This window comes from Myiozetetes cayanensis, unplaced genomic scaffold (assembly GCF_022539395.1).
Source record: "Myiozetetes cayanensis isolate MyiCay16 unplaced genomic scaffold, myiCay2020 scf4, whole genome shotgun sequence".
In the NCBI taxonomy this organism is placed as follows: domain Eukaryota; kingdom Metazoa; phylum Chordata; class Aves; order Passeriformes; family Tyrannidae; genus Myiozetetes; species Myiozetetes cayanensis.
This window is the reverse complement of record NW_026087631.1, coordinates 23,257,741-23,272,900: the sequence shown is the minus strand read 5'-3', so window position 1 is coordinate 23,272,900 and position 15,160 is coordinate 23,257,741. Positions and strand designations below refer to the sequence as shown.

Genomic DNA, 15,160 nt, shown 5'->3' with positions numbered 1-15,160 from the left:
CAAAAATCAGATCTTTTTGAGACCTTTAAAAGGTAAACTGTAGTCACTGTCCTCCAGATGCAACTGCAAATCTTAGGCTGGACCCTCTATGACTTGTTTAACAATAAGGCCATTGCTTAGGAACATGCCAAGTTCTGCAAGGACACAGCTCTGTGCTATAGCACTTCTAAAAAGCAGTGAGATTGTGCTCTTCAAGAGGTGCAACTCTTCTTAGAAGCCGATTTTCTATCACTTAGAATTTATTGCAAGACCATAATGACAGTGAAACCGTTCTTCGGTTTTCAGCAAACTTCAGATTTTGACAGGCATCTATTCAAATCCTGTCTTTATAACACAGACAAATATTGCTTTCCGTGTGTAGTCATATAACCATCTAAGAATTTCACTGATCCCTACCTTAATTTTTCATATCTACTTCTGGGAATTAACAAGTTCTCAGAAACTTATGCGGAAAACTTCCAAGTTTACAAGGCATGAACAGGATAAACCATTAAGGCTGCAGTTATGGCATGCTAGATGTAAATGCTATGTGCAGCTACTGCCAACAAAATGCTTGCTAGCCAAGGATTTTTATTTTAGATCATACATAAAAATTGGCCAAAACAAATACAAGTAGGGGCCTCCTGTAAAAAGACATGCACAGTATGTACAGCTAAGATTATATGTACCACTTTCACTGCTGTCTAAAATAAAATCTTTATTTTACATGTATTACTTATGTTTTCCTAAAAGCAAAAGACCAGAAGTATTTAAAATAAGACTCACATCCTCACTCAGAAGTGTTTTACAAAGTTGTATTTTCAGGCTTTATAAAAGTTATACAAAGACTGTTTGTGACAACGTAATCAAAGTATAGCAGATTTAAAACATTTCAATTTTATATTATCCAACCTTAAGTTAAAACCAACTTCCTGATCAATATGTTGCAATTAATCCAAAAGGTGATTTACAACTCAGTTACTTTATGTTTCATTGTTGGTTTTATTTTTAACAAGTCAGTTTCTAGAACACTAACTTTTTAGGTTTTAACTTAAGTCAGATTTAAGTTTCCTACAGAGCAGCTACCTTGTTTATTCAGAGCTGATGTGATGATGCATTTCCAGTTGTGTTGTACTTCGGAAAAAATCAGTAAAGACCCTTGCATCCTATAGAAAGCTGTGCCACGTGATCCTTGTAGTTTACCAGGACCAGGAGTCCTCCAATCTTGGAAAAAAGACCTACTATCTTCTGATAAAGTTAACTCTCTAATTAAAAAGTGCTATATGGGTTAATAGCCATCAATTCAGGTTGTGCAGTAAATTAGGCTTCATCACAATAGCTAATTTAATGTGTTTTAACGAATCTGTAAGAAATGGAAGGATAAAGTATTAGAACCATTGCGATTCAATTCAGGAACACAGTGATGGGGGAAGAAGCAAACTAGTAAATAAGCTTGCAGCAAAAAAGTTGACACATTATATAACAAGTTCCATACCTTATAGAAAACATACGTCTTCACATGCCAAAGCTCTCTTGTCTGGATTAGAGTAAGTCCTTTTAAAGTTTTAATCCTAGAAGCTGTATCACTTTAGCCACCAAAAAGTATTTTGCAATGCAGTTTTTCATACAGCATTACCTAGAATTAATACCTCAGTGTTTATGTTTGTGTTATTGGCGTATTGTCTTCATGAAAAGAAATATTACTATAAAAGATCTTTGAAAACGAGTATTATGTGAACCATTAAGTTCATGCCTATTTGTATCTCCAGTGCAGAGACTATGAGTAGGTTCACTACCTCCACAGGTGCCCTTTTGAACAAAGGGTTTAAGAGCCACAGGTTCACACACCTAACTGCCTAACTGTACACCATCTTCCCTCCAGCTTTGGCCTGCCCTCAATTTCAATATAATACAAGTTAGCCAATTCACGTGCATACACTTGGCATGCCAGTGAAGACTACCTGCCCCAAGAATAGATGGGGCCTAAGTCTTTACTCTCAGAAACTGATAAAGCACTTTGAAATAACTCAATAGTAAGGAAACATTCACTTTACCAGATTTTTTAATACTGTATGTATATACACCTACATACTTAGTTAGGCAAGACACTCAATGGAAAGCTTACAATAATAGTTTAAAGGATACTGATTATTTTTCCACTTCTCTCTTTATAAGCTATAATCAAGTTAATCAATCTTGGGTTTTGCTAATAAATAGTATTTTAAGCAGGGCAACGGAATTTTGCTCCACAAGATAAACACAACAAAAAAATTTATAGGCACCATCTCAGTTTTTATTTAAAAGTATTCTGAGTACACAAGTACCTCTTCCTTTCTGTATGAAGAGTCCAGAGTTGTGGGTTTTTGTTTTGTTTTGATTGTTGTTGGTTTGTTTGTTTCTTTCGGGGGAGAAAAAGAGGGGAAAACCAAGGTTGACCATGAAACTCCAAGTGAAACATTCAAGAACAGAGTAGTTGATAAAATACACTACCATGTAAAGAACAAGTCTGAAGCTACAAGTTGTCTATTCTGCTGCAATTTGCTATCAGGCATTAAACCTCATTTGAAATTTTCTAGGAGATTTCAGGAAAAAGTGTTTGATGTTCACAGGCACAAGACTATTAGCATATTCAGAACCCACATGACTGCTGTCTGAAGAATCAGTTGGTCCTGAACTGAGATTGACTGAAGGGGGGAAAACCAAATTGATGTTACAGCAAGGTGCCACACGTCTGCACTTCTTTCATTCCTACACACAGCTGACCAGATGAGAATGCAGTCCAGTCAGTTTTCAGCAGGATATCACGGAAGAATGTGAAGTTTCAGGATGATTCTCTCAATTGGACTGTATTGAAGCACAGTATCACACAGAGAAAACAAATTGTTCCATTGCCTACATTGAGAAGTACTGAAGAATGGGTTGACCACAGGCACAAGAATTAAAGATTCTGGCTTAAGTATTTGCTACTGCCTCTGTAGAAGTCACTTGTAAAAAAAGAACTTCATAGTGGCAATTAATTATGGAATGATTGAGTTCTAAAAAAAAAATCTTACTCTATAAGAAAGATAAAAATATGAGAACAGCATTTTGACAACTGTAAACCTGATATTAAAATGTCAAGAGTACTATAAATTCTGTAAATACTTTCAGATGTTTAAAAGTTAAGATATCCCCATATGCCCATTTCTGGGCTGTAAAACGCACAGTGAGACTCCTTGTGTGTTAGTTCAAACTATATTTTTTCACCTCATCATTAATTAAAAAACATATGTCTATCAAAATAGAAAAAAGTGCAAAGCATCAGAGACGATTCTATAGCTTAATTTGTATCCCAGTCTTGCAAATTGCCTGTCTCAGGCATATTCAGAGATTACATGATCCCCAGAAATATCCCTGTGGTGGAACACTACCCATGAGGGCAAGTCATATATCAGTTCTTGTTTCCACTGCGTTCCAAGTACATTTTGCATTCTGTGGCTTCCCCTTTACCTAACACTATGTTATGTGCCTACCAATAACAGTTACATGGGGTATTCCACTGTTAATGCTGAAAGTCTCCTTGATTATCAACATTGATAACATTTGCTGGATTTATTCTATTTTCTATTTGTTTCTGATGCGATACTGCTGTGACAAACAAATGGGAAGATTCCATTGTAGAATGGTGACTGACATCTGCTTTCACCAGAACTTCGTAATACAGGAGATAAAAAACTGGAGTTACTATGCCAATGATCAACATAATCACTACTGCTGTCCACCATCCTATACCCCAGTCTGCTCCGTAGTAAGGATCCTTGCTTTTTTTAGTTTTACCATCAGTTTCAAAACAGACCTGTTGGGCTGCTAAAGCAGAAACAACTTCATTAAGGTTCTCTCTCTTTGTATCATTACACTTCACTATTTCTTCTATATCTCGATCCACTTCTTTTAAGAAGTTGCCAGCAGTCTCATTAGCAGAGAATTTATCAGAAAGTGATGTCTCCTGCACTTCTGGGGAATAGAGAGCGGGCCGAAAGACTGGCCTTCCTTTTGGAGGGACGTGCGTTTCAGTCAATACGCTGAACTTTTTCACCGGAATTTTGATAGACCTCAGGGCAAAGAAATCTTGATCGTTGATAAGATTGTTAACTCTCTTGATATCTGCAACCTAAAAATAGGAACAACAGTTAAAACATTGCACCCCCATCGAAACGCAACTCTTAATAGTACCATATCCTTTAAAAATGGTACTACGCCGAGTCTTTCCTATGGAAGTAAAGGCAAGACCTTTGTTTTGCTTTACTTTTTTTTTTTAAAAACGGATCCCCATTGAAACAATATGAAGTAAGAAGAGGTCAAAGACCAAATATGAACAACATTACAGCAAGAAAGGAATTAATTATGAGGTAACAAACTTTGTCACTTCAGATAAGAACACTGAAAGCCACTTCACACACACGTATTTACGTAATGTATGTTCATCCATCACTTGGCAACTATCTCTGTGAAAGGAATGAGACTTTACTGTTTTCAAATGATGTAACTTACTGAGTTCCTAATTAAATTGAAAACTTCTGAATTGGGAATATTACAAATTAATGAGCTTCCAATCCATCTAGCCCCAGCTGTGTTTTTTGTTGCTTCTGAGGGCTAAGACAGAAACCAAGCATAACTTAAAAATGTCATCTACCGCAGCCAAGTCAGCTCTCCCCTTTTGCTATTCTTGTTCCAAATATTTGCTCTCAATAACTTCAGATTTTTAGTCTAATGTGAAAGATACTCTGCAGGGTTTTAAGCGCCCTTGGATAATCATTGGCTTTCACTCAGAGACAGGAACTCCCTCACCATAGAAGGCACAGCCACAAACCTCACCATAATGAAGTACTTCCTAATCAGAACTTTAAATCAGTTGCAGTTTCTGCAACACCTGCAAAGCACACAGGAATCGCGCCTGTTTTAAGATACACTGTACCCAAGTTCACATCAACTTTAGAACATGAAAAAGTTTTTCAGTTCCTATGACAAGGTATTTGTTATGTGTCCCATGCTGAATAAATTGGATTAGCATAAAAGACTGCCAAATTCAGCATTTACCCTAGTGGTTAGTGATCCCACCACAACTCAAGTTATACTTTCTGCCTAAAACTCCAGGATTGCTCTTCCACATTCTCCTGAGTTTCTGAAGAAGAGCACAACTCAGTTATCTCCTTTTTTATTGAGGCCTGATCTAGTAAACCTGCTCCAAATACTTAATTGCAGTGGGTTCTGAAGCCAAAAACTGGGTAATGAGGCTAAGGCCTGTCATGATTAGGAAATAGTTATGTCAAGACTTCAGTACCTAAGCTCACAACAGGAGGCCCCCAATTCTGTTTCTGCCTTAGGAATTATACAATAGCAAGAGTTCAGTAAAATAAGGATTTTGAATATGACCTCTTGGCCCCTGCACACTTAGCAGTCAGTCCCACCAAAACACACCATGATTTTGTGTTAAAACCAGAAACATAAGCCAAGACAGATGGCACTGCCTTAATTAGTACTGGCCAGACAAAATGACTGGGTAGCTGGGACATTCAGCAGACTAAGGTAAGAACTTAGCTGGAAGCAGTGAGCACCAAGAAGGGCACACAGGGGCGGAACGTTCCCAACGGTACAAGTTCAGGCTTATAATATTTAGGCAATTTAGGTGAATTCATAAGAAGACTACAGAGGGTTTTCCCCCTACTTTCATGAATTAGGGTTTCACACAAACCTTTAAGTGGTACAGCAACAACCACCCTCATCGCCAGCCTAACAGCGAGGATGTCACTGAAGTGACGACCTTTCACACTAACGTGTGGTCTCTCAGGGCGTCATAAGCAAGGCCATGCACTTGTTTCGTGCACTTTCAGCAGTTTTCGGGGCAAAAGCCCATGAAACAGGAACGCTGCCGCCACAGTGACACCCTGACGTCATTTTCCACTCCTGAGGGCCGCGGCGTCCCCACGGCCGTGCCCGGGCCCTTACCGAGCAGCAGAACTGCAGCGCGATCGCGTTCAGCGTGTCCCCCTCCCGGATGTCCCTCGTCAGCAGCACAATGTCATCCAGCCTGTCCCTGGACGTGCTCCGCCGGACCTTCTCCCTGCCCCGCGGCCGCAGCTCCGAAACCTCACCCTCCTCCTCCAGGCACTCGCTCTCGGCGCTCACCACAGGGTACAGGTGACCGCCGGCGGGCGGCTGTGCCACGGCGGGTCCCTGCGGGCCGCTGCCCGCACCCCTGCCGGCCATACTCCGCGGGCGGCCCTACAACGCACCGCGGCCCTGGCGCCCTCCAAGGGGAACCCCACGCCGGTCCCTCCTCCGTATCTTCGTCCCCGCCCCCACACAGCGCCCGCCAGCCCTCGAGGGGAGGAGGGCAGAGGGAGGGAGGGCCCCGCCTGCCCCTGCCCGCCTGGCTCAGCTCCTCTATGGCGGCCGCGCCGCCACGTCCGCAGCGGCGCCACGGCCCGGCGCCGGTCCCGCCCCACCTCTGGGGGAGGGCCGGGGGGCGAGCGAGGAGTTGGTCTGGTGGGCGGCTCCGTGCGGGCTTGGGGGGGCTACCTCGGCCCTAGGGACGAGTCCGGCCCCGCCGCCCCGCGTGTCGGCCCCGCCGCCCCGCGTGTCGGCCCCGCCGCCCCGCGTGTCCCGGCCCCGCCGCCCCGCGTGTCCCGGCCCCGCCGCCCCGCGTGTCCCGGCCCCGCCGCTGGGCCGCCCCGCACTGGGGGCCGGGGCGCTGTGCAGGGAGGCGCTTCACCGCGCCTTCCTCTCGCGCTGCCCCTGTGCGAGTTCGGTCGTGGGGTTTTCTTTTCGCTCTTGCTCATCTTTGTGAAGAAACGGAGGCTGTTCGGGTACGAAGCCGCTGTCTATTTGGGCTAGTAAGGGACCCCTTTTTGCCTGTTAAATATTCCCAGCTCTTCTGCACATTCTGTACTTGCTTGTGAGTCCTGCACTGCTCTTTCCTCCCCTAGTAAAGTAATTTTTACTTTAAAGGACTGTGAGCAGCTGTTGGGGTGCTGAGGCAATAGGCAGATTTCCTAGTCTGCCTAGTAACTTTAACACAGTGTGAGTTTCGCCTGACACAACCTTAGAAGGAAGTTTTGGTTACAGCAGGAGCAAGTACAGTATTCCTTACAAAAATTGATAACTCTAAGATTAGGCTAAATATGTTGTAAAAATGATTGCATTGCTGCTGAAGACAAATACATTTGCTAGTCTAGTTCCTGTAAAGATTAAATCCAATCTTAAAGGTTTTTTTCCTTTCTGTTTTTGAGTTTTGTTATGTTTCCAGGCTTTCCTGAACAGCCAAAGTGGCTAGAAAGGTGTTGAGTTTTGAAAACTAGATGGTTTGAGGGACATAAACGTAAGAGCTAACAACTGTGTAGCTCTATTGAGTGTCACATTCACACCCACAAAAGCTTAATTGGAGCCACATTTCCAGACACTGTAAAATAAGATATCAAAGTGCAGCATTCTCTTGTGTCTCACTCTATTTTAAAGGATAAATATATATATATATGTATATATACACACACATACATGTATCTATATCTGCCTTAAAATAGTGTTCTATTGTCAGTGAGGGATGGATCCATTAAAATGAAAATATTCCTAAGGCTGTCTAGGTACTCCCTAGCTAAATAACATCTACGAGAAAAGCAATACCTTTCACGTGGATGTTCTCTCAAGAGCATAGAATTTCTGTGTTGTAAGAGAAGGTTTGCCTGAAAGAATATAAATATTTTCAGGTACAGTAGTCAGCCTAAAATGATGATCTGGCCATTTCAAGGAAGTCTGCCCAGATTGCTGCCCTTTGCGGAGAACCATGGAATAGTACTAACATTTAAACAGGATTTCCTGCCTGCAGGAAATTGGGCCTAGCTAGTAGAAGGTAATTTTCAGGCTTTCTTATTCTGCATTTGTTAAAATATTGCAGTAGATACCAAGTGTAATTAGAATTTCCTCAAACCAAAGTTTCTTACGAGTCAGGAGACAATTTCCAAAACATTTAGTAACCTAACAAGGGATATTTTCTTGGCACTTGGACCCACATAACATTTTCGTTGTTGAGTGTTCTAGACGTAATTAACAGTGAACAGCGTGATGTCTCCTTGAAGGGCAGTTTCTTTTCTTCTTTCATAGCATCTTCCCAGTCAAAGCCTGCTCAGCAATAAGCCTTCTATTTTTATCATGGATCAGATGCACAGCTTGTGCTGATTAGCATAGCTGCACTGAAGACTTAGATACAGCCTCACTCCAACAAAGACAAGCTTGGATAGTCAGATAACATGACAAATGTGTGAACATACTTGTACAAGTCCCAGAATGATTTTATGTCTTTCTGAGGATGCCAAATATGAGGACACCAACTGTATTTCCAGAAAGACCAATATTTAAGATGACAAAATTGAATGAATTCCCAATAAACTGTGAGTTTTCTCACGGGATCTCAGGTTGAAGAAAATTAGTTTTAACCTAGTGAATGAGGGTTGCATCTATAAAGAGGTGTCATGCCACATCTGGCAAGGGATATCTGCAACACGAAGCAGTTTTGTTTTGTTTTTTAAAGAAAACTTTCAGTAGTAGAAGTGAAACAACTGTAGTTGTCTGTAGCTGGGAAACTGATGACTCAGACCCTATTCATGCTGTTGAAAGACTGTTTTATGAGACTAGTCAGAGCGGTGGGTGGACCTGGAGAGGAGTTTGAAGGCAGACTTCATATGCAGTGATGTCTGCAGCGGTGTCTAATGATTGTCCCATCATACACCACTAATGGCATATCCTCTTGGAGGTCTTTAATCTTTGGATGTTGTGGCTGTGGAAAAGATTAGGACAGGGAATTTCACCATTTCTTTTATCTAAAAAGGTGTACCAGCAGGTCAAAAAAAACTGCTGAAGCAACACTCTACCTTAGAGGGCGAAAGAAAATATTGGAGTTTGCTTTGACCCTGCTGCACCCCTGTGTGTTACCATTTGTAACTAGTGACATTTTCCCATCAATAACAAAAGGGTATATTCCAAACTTGATGAACAAGACCGGAGCTGCCATGAATGCTAATAGGAATACAGCCTTTCTCCATTCGTGTGTAAGTTACTTTGCATATCCTAATAGTGCATTCTCAGTGAGCAACGGGGTCAGTGTTAATCACTCCATGGCATTCCAACAGCAAGTGCACAGATCAGTACCACATTCCCCTTGGTCAGGTTATATCTTGTGTAGCCTGATTAGAGCTATGAAGTATATACATAGGAATATTAAAAAGATCCTAATAAATTAATAGAAATTAATTATAAAGGAGATGTAGGAGGGCTGGTATAACTTGTTAGTAATTTTTAATTAAAAAAATTCCGGAAATACTCTTTCCAGCTGGAAACTACTTACATGTCACATGTCACCACTGTTTTTGTAAGTCATTATATGATTTGGAAACACAGGGCTAGATTTACATTTAGATAGCTAGTGTCAGTTATCTAAATGTAAGTTTTAATTGCTTGAATGGCATGATTAGTTATGAGTCAGTAAGAGAATCACATAGAAATAAATATGCAGCCTGTCTGTCTCTGTTCCTTGCTTGGTACTTGGGAATGGTAGGAAAATTGCAGGAAATAGTAATGTTGACATAGATCTGCAGCTCCACTGTAGACCAAATAAAGTCATTAAGCTGTGACTGTAGGAAGCAGTAAGAGGAGTTACTTAAGAATGCTAGAAGTATGCAAGAAACAAATAATGCTAAATGTACATACACTGTGTAGTCTCTTCTCCAGTGGAAATATTTGCATGTATACGTTTAGCTGTAATGATAGAATTGTTTAGATTAGTGGAAAAGACCTTTAAGGTCATTAAGTCCAATCATTGATCCTCAAAACTAACCCAAACCCTTTTTAGTTAGCAAGGTTCCAATAAAAAGAATGGGTTAATAATGACCACAAAATTTAATTTTTTAGTTTAGTAGTGTTATGGTTTTAATGAGAATAAATGAAAAAAGGTCATTGGATTGAGACTATATTTTCCCTACTCTGTATTTCATATATTTACTATTTCCCTCTGGTTACTTGATGGGAATCAGTTACTTTTTAAAATGGATTTTATTTAAATTTATTATGTATTCAAAATAGAAATATACTGTGTGTGTCTTCCATAATGCAGCCAGTAGGGTGCATTGGTTGTTTGATGTTTAGTTTTCAAGAAACTGTAAAGAACTGCATATTTGCTTCTGATTTACATTTATTTTACATTCATTTATTTTTTATTTTATTATCTGATTTACATTTATTTATTTACTTTATTCTGCTCAAGTATCCTCTGAATGAGAAAATCTGTCAGTTATGGTAAAATCAGTATGCAAAAATGGAGTATAGATTCTTGAAAATTTTTTCAGAGGTGAGTATTATTCACAGGTGAATTTTACTGTAAGATTCTGCATTCCTTTTGGTATAACTCTATTGATAATTGTTTCTGTAGTGTAATAAGTGAAGTGGGTTTTTTGAAGGTCTTTTTTGTTTGTTTTGTTTCCTTGGGGTTTTTTGTTTGTTTGTTTGTTTGTGATTTTCAAAGGTTATCATATATTCCTTCCTGGTTTTGCAGGATGATTTTTGCTGTAATAAAGTGTAGGAATAGCTGTTACTTTTTGATATGTTTTCCCCTAATAAAGTAAAAAACCCTTTCAGTATTCATTTTGTTTTTTCTCTGAGGGAATTTTTGCACTGTCCTCAAGTCTTTACCGCATTTATTTTTAATTAATTAAACATTCAGAATTTGTTATCTTCTGTTCTCTGCTTTCTCTAGCTCTCAGTTTTTGGTAATTTGATTTGTTTGGATCCTTTGTGGGTTTCAGCATTGCTTTTAAAATGTGGACACCATTTATGCAACTTCAAATATCCTCCCTATTTGTACTACATACAAAAGTAAATGACTCTACCACCCCAACTGCTAGTCACTAATCTGCTGTTGATCAGTGTGTCTGAAGATTACAGTGGTTTTTGTTTTGGTTTTTTTCCCTGTCACAGAATCACATTGGACACTTATGGTGAGCCTTTTCTCTGTTTGAGTTTCTTCAGATTGAAATGGTCCAGAAGACCTATATTTTAGCTTTGAAGGTATTCAGCAGTGTTAACATGACTTATTTTAATGGAGCCACCTTACCAGGTGAGCTGTATCACTGTAATACTGTCACTTCCTTTCTGCTAATACTTACATCACAAACATCTAGTTGTGATTTTTGTATTTACAGGGAGAGAGTGTTGAGGAGCAGCAGATCTATTTTTACCCCTTGTTGAACTAAACTACATAATAGAAATTTTTTCATTTGTTCATGATGAAATGCTGAGGCAGGGACCAAAGATGTCTTCACTTCCTCCCCTCTTGCAGTTATCATTGGTTGGCAATGGGATTTGTCCTGAGGTAAGAACACCAGGTGGGAATTGCAGGAGGAGTGGGGGAGCTCAGATGATTGCAGTTCGGGTTGGTACACATTGGCTTACAACATTTTATAATATGCTGCTGGAGATAGGGGTAATGGGGAACACTATCTCCCAATGTTGCAGGCAGCTTCTGAGTGGGAATTCAGCTCCGTAGGGATGCCTGCAGGTTATGTCCAGCCCAAAGGCAGGGAGCACTCACTTTTGGATGAGTGAGTAAAAGCATGAAGCTCTGGTCATATATGGAGGTAAAATCCTAAAGTAGCTCCATAGCTGCTTTGCTGCTTTGTATTTGTGCATTCTGTGAGGTCAAAGACTGTATGTTTCCTGCTGAGCCTGCTAATACTGTAACCCTTTAGACTTGCTTATGTTATGTACTGCATTGACAATATTTAGATCCTGTATTAGCAATAAGTCTAGTCACAGTGATCCATATAATCAGTGTAATATTTTTCATGCCTGATCAGGAGAGTCTTCTCTCTGCTACTCTGCCACAAACATATATTTTATTCATAACATCTTACAGCAGAATGCTTTTTAACATCCACCAGCTAGTTTTTAATCCATTTAAACAGGACTCACTGCTTACTAGGATTGCACTGTGTCTTTACTATGTGGTAATGACATTAAAAAGTAAGCCCTCCAACTATTCAGTTCTGCCATACCAGCACAATTATTGTCATTCAAATTATAATAGTTCAGAATAAAACCAAATTGCACTATTTTTATAAGATATTATTTTCTTTATTAATTTTTTCACCTTCTTAAGAATTAATCCAGGATGATTTACTCCATTAGTTTCTTTTACCTCCTTACACGTAAAATACCACATGAACCTTTAAATTATTTTGGCTAGTTTTGCTGTCAGGCCACATTTATAGTCTTAAATTCTTTTTGTATTTTTGTAATTGATTGTTATGGACATTTAAAATATGGTTATTAAAGTTGTCACTGTCTTGCCAACATAGTGGTTTTCTCTAATGTCTTTAATCTTCTGTAATTTATATAGCATAATTTAAAGTGTCTGCTTTCTAGTTCCCTTTATCATAACCTGCATTTGTGTTTTAATTTTGTCTTGGATTTAATTTTTACTATACTATTGCACAAAGATCTGCGCTTATCCAGACTTGAGTGTAGAATACTGACTTTTTATACAGAAAAAGCTTAAGGATTTTGGTAGTTTTTACTGCCACAGGCAGGAGTCGAATGTTACGTGGTATTTTTTAATCATTAGGATTTCAACTGTGGCAGAAGCTTCCTTTGGCCTCCTTGATACAGATAATTCACCCTTACTGGTGGCACTGTGGATAAGGTTAATTCTTCATTGATACAGACTTTCCCTTCTTACAAGCCCACTCTCTTACCAGTTTCTACTGTGGATGTATTCTGCACTGGTACATTTCTACAGCTGAGAAGCTTTCCCTGGCAGACCGTCCTTTGATGTCGCTGCACTGAGTGGAAAAGTGCCCTTACACACCCCTGCAATTCTGTTAGCTGTGCAGCCGCCTCTTCCACCCCTCTGCTATTCTTCCCATGTGAACAGAGGCCTATAGGCAAGCAAGGGAGTTCTCTGAAATGTCCTAGCATTACTTTCATCCTTTGTTTTAAGCTCCTTATGACTGGAATAGTGGGGAATATGCTGAGCAGCTTTTTACAAAAGGGAGAGGAAATAGTAGAAGGGAGTTGGAGCAGGAGCAGAGGGACTGTCTCTTGGTAAAGAGTCTGATTCAGGGTCATGAAAATCTTTGATATGGCAGCAGGTGTGACATTTGCAGCCTGCTGTGTGGATAAATACTGGAACTCTGTATTTAAGATACCTTCAGTTTTCACTATTGAATTAATACTCCCTACTCCTGATATTAATAGTAGTAATGATCCTGTAATTGTAAGCATCTTGCTATGCCTCCTTCCAAATTTTCGGTATAAAGTTGCTTACAACAAAAAATATTGTTGTGTACTATGGCTATTTGTAATTTAGAATATTTATCAGTTTACAGCTTAATAGTTGGTTTTCATACAAAACATGTTTTTTTCAGTTTTACCTTTGTAATTTTTAGGTAACTATAGTATATTTTAGTACTTGTAAAATAGATCATTCCATTCAACTTTTTCAAGCACTTAACATGATTACAAGTGTTCGGTTTATGACATAAATAAGAGAGTGATCTAGTAGAAATAGACTCTTCGAAGGGAGCGTTTTCATGAATTTTAAAACAGATTCCTCCTACCCTTGTTTTCTTACAACTTTTGTCTTTGTAGTTGATTCAGCTTCTATATGGGACAGCAGAACATGTCAGAAACCTTTAAGTTCTTTCAGTGAGTATCAGGCATGTGAATGCAAATGCACTACGAGTAATCTTCATCAGGAGAGTCAGTAACATCGCCCACACGGCATCAGTAAAGTGTTTACAAGGTATTAATATGCCTACTGTGACAAGATGTATTTAATGGGAAGCAACAAGGAGTTTGTTTTATTAGTTTTCCTCCTCCCTCGAGTAATAAATCTTAAAAGCTTCAATATTGATTCAATGAAATGAATGGCTGAATTGTTCTGGACAGGCTCTGACAAGTGGACAAATGCTTCCATGGTTACATTGTGCTATGCAGTATGGTTACTGAGCTTTGCTGGTTTCCTCCGTCTGCCATTGAAATAAAATAACAAACCATGGGGAAGCACCACACATGGTGGGCATAAACTGGAAGCAACTTTAGAAGATCAAGTGAACTGATCTTACATGGATTTTAAAGAATATGGGGTTTATTATTTTATACCATGTACCCTAAACATCCATTTCAGTAGTTTCTCCTCTGTATATCCCTTTTTATTTCTTGTCTGAACCACCTCTCTTCTGATTTGGAATGCCATAAATTAAAAGGCCATGTAAAAGTGTGTTTCATAGTACCGTTACATGCGTTATGTTTTTCTAGGAATATTTATGTAACAAGTGATGTTATTGCATCAATGCACACTTCTGCAATATCTAGATAAAGAATAATAAATCATGTATAGAACTTTTATATGCAGTTGTTTCAGGGTGTTTGCAATATTAAAATAATTAAGTGGTTTGATGATCCATCTTCTTGCACCTAATGTACTCAAATTAAAGGTATTATAGGGAAAAGTGACATATAAATACATAACATTTTAGAAAAATAATAGAAAATAATGACATATAGTTGTTTCATTAGCTTAAAAATGTTGCAGATCAAGAATTGCATTAATAAAAGGGAATCCTGAAGGCCTTTGAAGCACAAAGTGTAAATTAAACTGAAAGCAGATGTATTGAGAACAGTTGCATTTTTTCCTTTACAGAGCAACTTTGAAAAGAGTGTGTGTTATCCGCTGTGTTAGCAGCTGTTAGTTGTTTTCTCCTGTACATGTTTGACAGTCCTCAGAAGCACCATCTCAGCATCAGAATGCTAAGATGTTGCAGTACCTCTTCAGGCACAATATTACAGCAAGGATGGATGCCAGGATTCCATGCAGTCAGGAACATAAGTTTATGAACATGGAAGATAGTTACTTCTGAGACAGAAATTCTGGCCTTACAGGTTTTCATTAAAAGTTTGTGTTTATTGTAGGTACTTAGTTTCACATTTACTCAGGTAATTTGTTTTTGATTTTGAGGGAGAAAAGTAAGCAACTAGTGAGAAAATGTTTCACTTAAATAATTTCAGAAAAAAGAAGAGTCAACCCTTACGTTGAAAACCAGGGTTTTTTATGTTTCTAAGTAGTATTTTCTTTATTTGAAAGGAAGCAAACAGAATA

The 15,160-nt window shown here is 39.1% G+C and overlaps 2 protein-coding genes across 2 annotated transcripts in view; one reads left to right on the top strand and one right to left on the bottom strand.

The window, feature by feature from the left end:
- Positions 1-398: 398 nt before the first annotated feature.
- Positions 399-6,266, bottom strand: LYSMD3 (LysM domain containing 3). The gene is made up of 2 exons (XM_050328555.1): positions 5,965-6,266; positions 399-4,129 (listed from the first exon to the last, which is right to left on the bottom strand). The coding sequence occupies exons 1-2, from the start codon at positions 6,223-6,225 to the stop codon at positions 3,521-3,523; spliced, it is 870 nt and encodes a 289-aa protein (XP_050184512.1). The 5' UTR covers positions 6,226-6,266; the 3' UTR covers positions 399-3,520.
- Positions 6,267-11,047: 4,781 nt separating this feature from the next.
- The window catches only part of ADGRV1 (adhesion G protein-coupled receptor V1), a 259,448-nt gene continuing 255,335 nt past the window's right edge, over positions 11,048-15,160 (top strand). The window contains exons 1-3 of the mRNA XM_050328544.1: positions 11,048-11,119; positions 11,205-11,374; positions 13,651-13,804. The gene's annotated coding sequence lies outside the window, so the exon portion shown is untranslated. The remainder of the gene's footprint in view (positions 11,120-11,204; positions 11,375-13,650; positions 13,805-15,160) is intronic.